The following is an 11,274-nucleotide window of genomic DNA, read 5'->3' as shown; positions in this document are numbered from 1 at the left end:
AAAAAAAAAAAAAAAAAAAGATAAAAATCTAGATATAGCATTCTAAGAAAGGTCTGACCTATATCAATGACAGTGGAATAATCACCTCTTAAACTTTATTACTAACTCTCTTATTATTTCTTATCTATGGCCCAAGTGCCTGCTCCTTTCCTTTTCTGAGTATCACCAAGTTTTTCTTTATCTGTACAAATGTTAGGCATTCAAAAAAAAGGGAAAGGAATATTACAATATAAAATAGTATGATATTGTGATTTAAGATGTAAAGGATAAATTTTGGTTTTCATCCCTGGTTCCTGGCACAGAGCTCCTAAAACTCTCGTAATTTCTTTCTTTTTTTTTTTTTTTTGGAGAGATTTTCACTGTAGAATGACAGTGGAATAATCACCTCTTAAACTTTATTACTAACTCTCTTATTATTTCTTATCTATGGCCCAAGTGCCTGCTCCTTTCCTTTTCTGAGTATCACCAAGTTTTTCTTTATCTGTACAAATGTTAGGCATTCAAAAAAAAGGGAAAGGAATATTACAATATAAAATAGTATGATATTGTGATTTAAGATGTAAAGGATAAATTTTGGTTTTCATCCCTGGTTCCTGGCACAGAGCTCCTAAAACTCTCGTAATTTCTGAGCAGTAGGGGAAATAGGATCATCTTTTGTTCTAATATTTGGTCTTTCACCAATGTTTACTTAAGAAAGTAAACATTTTCCTTATTGTTCAAGCCATTTCTAAAATCCCCTAGGAATTCCCCAGCTGATAGGAGTGTCTTTTGTTCCAATGTTTTTTGTGAGCTCCTAGATGGGAGTGTGGGGGGTGGGGGTGGAGAGAGGGTGGGCGGGAGTAACCAGAAATTCTAGAGGCATGTAACTTTCAGCCCCATCCCCTACCCTCTGGAGACTGGAGTAATAATTGATCATGTCCAGGACCAGCAATTTGCGTAATGGCTATGTCACTGGACTCCCATGTAGTCAACCACAGTTCTAGTCCCGGACCTGGTGGCTTAAACTTACGCCAGGTGCGTGTGCGTGCGTGCCCAAGAACCCAAGAAGAGAATGGAGGAGAAGGGATTGCGGCTTGGCCATCCCCCCTGGGGGGGGATTTCTCGCTTTCTGTCTCTATGTCTCTCTCTGTCTTTCTGGTGAGCACACACAACCTATAGCAAAAACCTCTCAAAAAAAAAAAAAAAAAAAAAAAAAAAGATCATGTCCACATGACGATATTCCTAAAATCCCTGGTTCGGAGAGGTTTTGTGTTACTGAGCATACCTCTGCTGGGAGGGTGGTATACTGTGCCCCAACTCCACGGGGACAAGAATTCCTGCACTTGAGACCCTTCCGTGCCTCACCCTTCATATCTCTTCATCTTGCTATTCATCTGTACTCTTTTTTTTTTTTTAATGCAGGGTCTCACTATGTTGTAATCCTCCTGCCTCAACCTCCTGAGCAACTGGGACTACAGATGTGTGCTACCATGTCCAGCCCTTAGGTTGCGCTGGGAATTGAACCTGGGCTTCCCATGAGGCCTCAGTTTGTGAAGCAGCAGTGTTTACCAGCATGTATGACCATCACTGGGCCTTTTATGCCTTCATAACACACCAGTAAACAGAAGTGTTTCTCTGAGTCAGCAAGTCATTACAGGAAAGGATCAGGTTCAAGGGGAAGCAGTATGGGAACCCCAAATTTGTAGCTAGTCAGTCAGCAGCACAAGTGATAACCTGGATTTGTGTCCGAAGTGGGGACAGTCTTGGGGACAGAGCCCTTAACCTGTGGGCTCCAACACTAAATCACTTCAAGTAGATGGTATCAGAATTGAATTATACTCTAGGACCCCCAACTGGTGCTAAAAGATATAGAGCTTGGCTGATGTGGGAAAAACCACCCATTCGGTCTCAGAAGTTGAGTGTGAGTGTAGAGAAAACCAGTTGGCTTTTCCCATATGAGCAGTTTCTTTAAAAAATGCCAAGATACAGAATTATTTTAGCTGAGCATACAATCTGTATGTGTGTGTTGTTTAATAACAAATAGAATGTCCTGAATCATTACAAATGCCCTGTTCATGAGTAGGATCATGGCTACAGGGGCCTGGGGGCAAAAGCAGAGGTGCTGAGGGGAACCTGACGGGAGTAGGAGCAGCCCCAGCTTGGAGGGCCTGGGTATGTCAAGCCTTGTAATGTTGCTTTGCGTACTTACCCAGAACTCCTCACAATAAGCAACACTACTTTCACCCTAGAAAAAGGGAATAGGCCAACAAATACTTAGCCCAAAGTCCTACTGCCCACAGTGAACAGTGGCAGAATCCATGCCCACGGCTGTCTGACGACATGTTTACACCTTCCAAGAACACCCTTTTGCCCCATGAGAGACTTCATCACTCTGAACTGCATCACTTGTGGAAAACCATGCAACTCAACTACTTGCCCAGAGGTACTTTCTAGATGTCTATATAAGAAGTAGGAAAAAAAAAAAAAAAAAAAAAAAAAAAAAAATGGCAATCTAGAAAAAAAAATCTCTGAATTTTTAGATTTCTATATAAAAAGTAAGAAAAAAAAAAAAAAAAAAAAAAAAAAAACACATAAAATGTGAAATCAACTACACCCTACAGCCAAGAGCCTATCCACTTCTCTAAGAGGCCACTGACAAATACGTACCATGACATCGGCTTCCCTTGTGGCGTATCGAAGATTTGGATCTAGCCAATACATAAGGGATTTAACCTGCTCGAAATTCAGGAAGAGCAGGAACACCAGGAACAGGAAGTAGAGCACACTGAGTCCTGAGGGGAACAAAAACGGGCTCATGTTTAGGAGCAATCTGACTGTCAACTCACAACACACAGAAGACTCAGGAGGCTTACTGCCAAAGCAGACACTGGTGCTATAACGTAGTCTACTGAGACCCCTTTCACAAGCTTTGATGAGGGAGTTTGACACCTACTCTGCTTCAGATCAAAAGAGGCCGGGAACATTGTGAGAAAACAAGGCTTAAGCTGAGGCCTGAAGGACCAGCAGCCAAAGGTTGTGTTGGGTTGGCACGGAAGAGTACATGTGACATTCAAGGAGAGAAAAGGACATGCAGGTAGGACCCTAGAGAATGTCTTGGTCCCAACAAGGGCAGGGGTGTTGGCAGAGAGGAGAGTGGTGTAGGCAACGCAGCAGGAACAGTTAGGGCTTGCAGGTCAAGGCCAAGATTTCAGATTTTATCTTGAGTTAAGTGGGGAATGAGATGATCTAGGTAGTAGTTTGCAAATCTGACTGAGTAGCCTGGAGGTGAGTAAGGCTGAGTGTGGACAGTCAAATCTGGAGACCACTTTAGCATTCCAGATGTGAGGTACTGAGTGGCTCAGGGCCACGCTGCTAAAACTCATACTCTGCATTAGCCTGGGCAGGCATTATTTTATTGTCATATCATATCATCAGTGCTATCCTAAAATCACCCCATATAATTCTAAAATGAAAAGTTAATAATATGCTTCAAGAAGGCAAAATCCTATGCAATATATTTTTGAAAGATCTGAAAACTAATCACGAGTAGCTCTGTCATGTCTCTTTCTGTTGAACCTGTTAGGACAAAATGTTTATGTAGGACATTTAGACACTGTGATACAAATGACCTTGGATGGCATCGGCCCATCCAAACTTGGCTCAGCACTAATCTCCAATGAGTCACTCCAGAGGAGAGAACGTCCGTGGCTGGAATGAAATCCACTGTGCGTGCTTTGGTGCTGGGACTTGCAACAGGCCCCTGCAGCCCTCAGGGAGTTCAAGAGAGGCCCCAGAGGACGTGGCTGACCCACAGTCATGTGTCCTAGGGCCCAGGCATCTCTAGGCAAGTTGGTATGAAAACTGTGTTAGATTTGTACTGAAGCACCATTTTTCACAAGTTTTCACCTTAAATGCTCTCCACTAGGCTTTTTAAAATTAAGCTCCTTTTTGGAATAATTAAGACAGAGAATCTGAGATGCAGGGATTCTAAAACTGGAGTTCTAGGTTTGGTTTTGAGGTCGGTGAGGCCCCAGCTACCACACTATGTAGAACTGTGCATGTAAGCGTGTGTGTGTGTGTGTGTGTGTGTGTGTGTGTATGGGTGTATGGGGGGGGTGTCTTTATTTCTCTTCGATTAGCAAAGGGCTCCATGTTTCCCAAAAGTTATCAGTTAAGAGATAAAGTTAGTGGTCAGCAGGTAGCATAGTGGTTAAGGTGCTAGACTTCCAGGTGGTTGACTGCAGTTCGAGTCCCAGACCCTCCAGCTTGAAACGCACACCAGGCACATATGCATGCATATCCAAAAATCTGAGAGAATGGAGGAGAAAGGATTGTGGCATGGCCATCCCTCCCGGGGGATGATTTCTCACTTTCTGTCTCTGTGTGTTTCTCTGTCTCTCCAGTGAGCTCATGCATCTGATAGCAAAACAAAAACAAAAACAAAAAGAACTTTCTCAAAAAGAGAAAGAAAAGAAATAAAACTGGTCATTGTCCACAACAGATCATGTGAAGCAGAAAAAAACTCCAATGTGCCCAACTAGCTAAAAATAACATAATTTCAAGGAGCAGTATTAGACTTAATAATGTGAGATATAAGCATGATACAGCCAGGACTAGCCTTATTAAAGATATAAATGTAATCATGTTACTTCTCTGGAGAACACCCTCCATGACTTCCCACTGCCATGTATGTCCACGCTCCTTACCCTGGTCTTGTCTGTAGTCACCTCTCTGAGGCCCACGTCTCGCTTAAAATGCTTTCCTGGGCCACTACTCTTAGGCCACAGAGGCTTGGAACACACCAAGTGATTTCTGGCTGTAGAGACATTTTAATAGCCTTTCCCTTTGCCTGGGATCCCCCAACTCTCAGTCTTTGCATGCTTGGGTCTTCTTTTAAAAAAACAATTATTTATTTATATTCATTCATTTATTTCTTTTAATTTGACCAGAGAGAGAGACACACAGAAAGAGAGAGAGAGAGGGAAAGTGAGAAAGCAAGCCACCAGGTCCAGGACTCAACCCGTGGCCGGCCATGTGGGAGTGTCCAGTACTTTAACCACTATGCCACCTGCTGGCCCCTTGGGTCTTTCTTTACATACACGTTTCAGGCTAAGCTTCAGTCTCTCAGGCCTCCCTCTCTACTTAAAGTTAAACTAGTCACCTGGTCAAGTCAACTCACCCTGCTTTAACTACCTTCCTAACACTTAATGCCAGCTGATTTTTTTTTTTAATTATTGATTTAATGGTTTGTTTACGATTGCTGTCCTCCTGTGCTATCCTACCTCACCTCACTGAAAGAGGGGCATCTGAGGACAGGCTCTGGCCAGTCTGGTCTTCCCTGGTGACACCAGCGCCCAGATAATACCTGTCACACAGCCACACTCAGTGAACAGGTGCTGAGCAAAAAGATTACCAATAACTTTAAAGAGATCAAGAGTTACTTATCTCTTCAAGTTGAAAGAAATATATAGGTAACCTTTAACAAAATACCTGTTTTTCAGAGTCCTGTTACACTGGTACATTAGACCAAATTTTCCAAATCTAAAATGATTTATTTGATAACATCTTATTTGGGCAAAATGAATCCAACATACAAAGTTGTGAAGATTTATTGTAAATTTATTCAGGCAATTTGACTATTGGGACTATAAAAAAATCAAGTAAAAATAAGATATCCAATATTTATATTAGATGCTTATCAATGAACTCCAGGTCAACGTGGGCTCTTTGTCTGAATACATCTCCCTTTTCGAAGTTCTTTTCCATTCGTAACACTGAAGAAATTGAATTGCTGGGTTCTCATTCTCTCCTGGGTGCTGACAAAACAAATGTGCTCAGAAGATGCACTTGAGCTTCTACTAGCCAAGAGCAATACGAAGGCGCGTAAGGGAAAACGAGCAGTATTTGTTTAAGTCAAATCCCAAGTACCTTAAGACACAATAGCATCAGAAGGCGGTGTGTGGAGCTGAAACAGTTTGCATGTAAGAGAACTGAAGTCATCATTGACACCTAATTTTGTGACAAAAGAATTTTCATATATTAACACATCTTTACACTGATTAAATGGAAACAAAAAATTAAAAATAATTTTCCTAAAAAATTTATATTAGGAACATCAGAAAGTAAAAAGCTATAAAGTTTTAGTTATAGAGAGGTAAGTAAAGGTGCTATAGTGATACACAGGAAAAGATTTTGGAAAGTACAGTACAGTATATGTTTACAACTAAGAGATACTCACCAAAAACCATTCGCCATAAGGCTGGATGAGGTCGAGTAAAGGGACCTGCAGAGACATAACACTGTAAAGTTAGAGTGAGCCAGCTTCCAACCGGGAGACTCAAACCAAAGAAAAGCTGCTTATCTCCAAATAGATAACCATAAGAAGCTCTCTTAATGGTATTTTATTTCCAACGTAATATTTGGAGGTCAAAGTCTAGGTTGAAATGTTTCACCTACACTGTAACACTATCTCCACAATCAGAAACAACAGGCACCTCTCCACCTCATTTCCCATAGAAACAGTGTTACAACAGCGAGTAGGCGACCAGGCCAGCCTTTAAGCAAATAGAACACCAAGTGTCCCCAGGGGCTCCAGGGAAAGAAGTTCTGGACAGTCTTGTTTTGCTGGTGATGGATGGTGAGGGTTGGAGAATGGACAGATGGATAGGCAGGCAGGCAGACAAACTGAAAATGAAAGATAAGAAATTGTGCTTTGGAAACAAGTGGTGTGGAGAGCTGAACCCAAAACAAACCTTATGAACATCCAAACATGCCAGTACGGTGGCCGTTGGTTATGACCTGTGCTAACACGTAGCTCTCACACGGCAGTCCAGTTTAGAGACAGATGCAGATTTCACACAGTCAGAAGAAAAGTTTCACAGGAGGAAACCTCCTGCAAGTGGTACATCAGTATTTTATCTTCTATTTCAGTAAAAGTGGAAGGAAGAAAGGAAAAGAGGCAGGAGGGCCTTGATCTACTAAGTCAGGTTACCATTACCTGAAGAAGTCTGACTCGGAAACATCTACAAGCACTATTCTAATGGTTTCTTATCATGTTGTGTTTTCTTTTTGGGGGGTGGGGTGGGGTGGGGCAGTGGGGACACCCATCTTTGAGCAGACATCTTTTGGAGACTTTCCCACACTAGGGATCCCATGGCTTCAGAGGATGCCAGAGCTGGTCTCTCAGCTTTTTTCACAGCTAGGGCTCAGTCTTCAGCTGCACCTAGGCCAGACTGGACCTTGAATCAGTGACAGTAGAGGGAAGTATGCAGAGTACCCTCTCCATCTCTCTGGCCCTGGTCAGCTGGGGTGCTAGTAGGGTGGTGGGGACCCCCACACTGAGGTAGCACTGGGCATGGTGACAGGAGCAGTTCCACTGAAATCCACTGTAGACATGACAGGGGGGCAGACTCTGGCCAAGGCTTGCTGGGCTGTCCTCCGACCGGTTCTGAGTGTGGTGCCTGGTTTAGTTTAGCCTCAGGCCAGCTTTCCAAGCCCTCCTACAATCTCTGAGCCAGTCCGCATTCTTTACCAGGCTCTTTAATGAGCAGAGTCAACCCCTGTGGCTTGTAACCTTGAATCCTGTCTAAGGCAAACATGAATTGCTCTGTAATTTTCATTCTGCAACTCATGCTAAACTCATCTATGTCTTTATAAAAAGACTACACTGAAACATATTCTCACTCCTGTCTTTTAATGAATCAAACTCAGATTAGGAAAATCCTAAGAGGCCCCTAATATCCAAATCTGTATCATTCCTTAAACAATGAGAGCTCTGGTAGGTGAGATTCTGTTCTAAAATTCAAATGAATTAAGTTCCTAATTTTTGATGGCAGAAGTGAGAGCTCACATGATGAGGGAATTATTGAATAGTTTATCCAGATACATTTGATCTCTGAGTTCTGAGAGCGAAGGCTCAGACACTGAAGAACACCCGTGTTCTTTTTCAGTCAGCTGCTTCTTTCTCAGAAAGTCACTGTGAAGCATAAGCACCAGAATCTTCTCTTCCAGGCAACAGAACGTGGCTACCTTTTGTCCAAAGTCATTGGGAAACTGATGGCTAAAACACTCATCTTTGCAATGATTTTCCTCCAAATGTTACTCTTATCTGATGACTGGTGACGGTTCTTGACATGTTCCCAGGAGTGACTTCAGTATTCAGGTGGTTGGCTGCATGGCTTGCAAATATTACTTCATCAATATCATTAAATTAATGATATTGGTATTTAGTGGAATTGGATATAGTAGAATTCCAGCTTTTTCTCTGCTTTCCTCTCACAAAGTCCAACGCTCCAATTTTATGACCTATGATTTGGCTTGCAGAAGAATACCATGCCCACCTGACACCTAAGGTCACGAACAGCATTACTCTGGTGAGCAGTCACACTGATCACAGTCAGCAGTGCTTCCCTGAGCACTTACTGTCACCAGGCTGTGGAACAAGACCTCCACGCAGTGTCTCACTCTCTTGAGGACTCCGTGTAATCCCCATTTCCATTTCACGGGAAAGGATCCTGAGGATGAGAACATGTAGCCCAGAGGATTCCACCTCAGCCGTCACCTTGGTCTGCCCCCAGGATGAAGGGCACCTGTATACTCTCCTGTACCCTGTAACAGACTGGGTCAGTGCAGGAGAAGGAGAGCTAGAGGGATGAACAGAATTGCTTTCAGAGCGAGGACAGTGGGAGAGCCATACAAACGAGGGTGGTTTAGAGCGGAGGATCCCCATAGCACAGTGGTTAAGCCCTATGCATGAGGAGCCAGATCTACATTTGAGCCAACCATGGTTTGAATCCTGGCCCGGGGAGATCTGAAAACATACCGGGCAGTTATGTATGCATGCCCAGGAGCCTTACAGGAAGAAGAATGGAGGAAAAAGGATTGTGGCATGACCATGACCCACTGAGGCGTGCTTTCTCTCTCTCTGGTAAGTGTACATGCCCTCTGACAATTAAAAAACAAACAAAACAAAAACACAAAGAGGAAGGTTTACTTAAGGAAGTGATGAGCAAGGTCAGGAAAAATGGAAAGGACCAGGGAAGGGCAGGGAACTGATACCTCTGGAGGTGTAAGTCAGGCCTACCCTTACCTGGTAGGTCAGCACCACCATGTGTCTTCTTTTTTTTTTTAAAAGATTTATTTATTTAACTCTATTTGTTATTATTTTTTAATTTTACTAGAGACAGAGGGAGAGAGAAAGGGAAAGTGAGAAAGCAAGCCACCAAGTCTAGAACTCGAACCATGTGGGAGTCCAGCACCCTTAACCACCATGCCACCTGCTGGTCCCACTGCCATGTGTCTTCTGACTATATATAAGGTGACCCTTCCAGTAGCTCACTTCAAAACTCAAGCCAGGCTTTATTTCAATCATCACATCTGCCTCCTCACAAGTTATGAGGCTCGTCACAACTGCCCTCTACTTGCTGAGAAGCAGCTCTGAATTTTTCCATGTGGTGCTCAGGAAGTACACGGTAGCAGCACTCCACACTGAGAGTACCATCTTTACCGTCAAAGTCAGTAACCTTGCTAAACAAAACAAAGCGACCCGCCGATGAGTCTGGCCGTCTTCCTCTATTCCAGGCCTTGATCCCTGCACTCACTAGGTCACCCCATGTGTTTACCATAGCCAAGTCACTTTGGAAGAGCCTCAGCCTGCAAGGGAGATGCAACGGAGGAGCCCCACGCTCCAGAGCAGTCACCTCTCAGGCACGTCAAGACACCTATGGCATCCTGGGACCCTCAGTGCCCCCTGAACAAGTCATACTTCCCAACAGACCATTTTCTCAGTGGTCTCATAAAGAGGCACCCCCTTTCTCTCCCTGACTACTGTTCTAGTTCTGAGGTTATTAGGCATGCCCCACTTCATAGCATGCTTTCTAAGGGACAGCTTTCATTCTTTTTATTCAGGATAGAGTGTGTGTATGTGCAAAAGAAAGAGAGAGAAACAGAGAGACACCCTCCACAGGGATTGGTCACATTGCAATCTCCTTCCTCTGATTTGCCAGCTCGCCAAGACCCTGGCTGGGCACACGCGACCCTGGCATGTTTAAGGCCAACTTGGCTGGTGACCTGAACTGAACCACAGTCAGGGGTGGCTTCTAGCTTTGCAGTCCTGCACAGCAGTGACAACGCCAGAGGCCAGACCTCGGTGCTTTAATTCCCATCTGAGAAAAGCACCCTAAAAGAATTTGGATCCTCAGTTTGGTTACTCATCTTGTTTATGCAGGAGAGACGGGGAAGACATTTTCTGGGCAGTGAGGCAGAGACAGATGCTGTTTTGTTCTGGATCTTAGTTTTCTTATGAGGCATGTTTACAAGCTACCTGTCTTAGTTTATCGGCCCTTGCATCTAGAGGACATCATTCTCAATCAGATATTAAGAGCAAGCTTAATTTCAAGACAAACAGAATCCCAAAGTCTTTGTTATAGGAAGAGTGAGCACTTAAAAAACTAAGTCAGAAATGAGAAAATAAGGTCATTCCTTGACTCATCAGAAATAGCTATACCCATGAATAATTAGGTACAAGGGTCTTAACTTTAGGGAACTTTAATTCTTTTTTTTTTTTTTAAAGAGATTTTTGTTATAGGGTGCATATGCTAGCCAGAGAGACAGAGAGACAGAGAGACAGAAAGTGAGAAATCATTCTCCATGCCATAATCTCTTTTCCTTCATTCTCCTTTTGGAATCTTGGGCACACACACACATGCACATGCATCTGGCATGAGTTTTAAGCTGCCAGGTCCAGGGCTCTGAACTGTGGTTGACATGGGAGTCCAGCTACCTAACCATTACGCCATCTTCTGGTCCCTAGGAACTATAATTCTTTTAACAAAAGTCAGAAGTTGGCTATCCACCAGCTTACATGTTTGTATCCTCAGGCCACAGGCTCTGGGCAAGCCTTCTTAGTTGGCTTCTTCTCGTCATTTGTACAGGCACACCTCCCTTAAACACCCTACCAAGTTCCATTCCTAAGACTAGGTTAGATCTTTAAGTGAATTGGTCTATACACAAGGAACTTAAAAGGCAGATGTCTTGTGGGGTGTCATGGAGCCACAGGAAACTTATTTTTCAATACCTATTACATGACGCCACATTAGAATAATGTAATTCTATCTATTCAAAAATTAGATACATACCAGGAAGTGATAAGACACACCATAACACAATAACATAAATCTGGAGTAATCGTTTTTATTTATTCTGAATACTACTATGGGTACCTAATAAAGGACACATTTATAAATAACATATGTAGTCTTACGTGATTGTGAACACTTCCTGTAGTGATTACTAACC

The 11,274-nt window shown here is 43.1% G+C and overlaps 1 protein-coding gene across 2 annotated transcripts in view; it reads right to left on the bottom strand.

The window, feature by feature from the left end:
• The window catches only part of PTDSS1 (phosphatidylserine synthase 1), a 76,483-nt gene that overhangs the window by 43,982 nt on the left and 21,227 nt on the right, over positions 1-11,274 (bottom strand). The window contains exons 3-4 of one of the 2 annotated variants that reach the window (XM_006161304.3): positions 6,218-6,262; positions 2,647-2,771 (exon numbers count right to left, since the gene is read on the bottom strand). In XM_006161304.3, coding sequence (XP_006161366.1) covers positions 2,647-2,771; positions 6,218-6,262 — 170 coding nt within the window. Of the gene's footprint in view, positions 1-2,646; positions 2,772-5,907; positions 5,975-6,217; positions 6,263-11,274 lie in introns of those variants that run through there. The other variant, XM_027765479.1, reaches the window with a different exon arrangement.

This window comes from Tupaia chinensis, unplaced genomic scaffold, assembly GCF_000334495.1.
Source record: "Tupaia chinensis unplaced genomic scaffold, TupChi_1.0 Scaffold138407_1, whole genome shotgun sequence".
Taxonomy (NCBI): Eukaryota; Metazoa; Chordata; class Mammalia; order Scandentia; family Tupaiidae; genus Tupaia; species Tupaia belangeri.
This window is presented reverse-complemented; position numbering and strand designations above follow the sequence as displayed.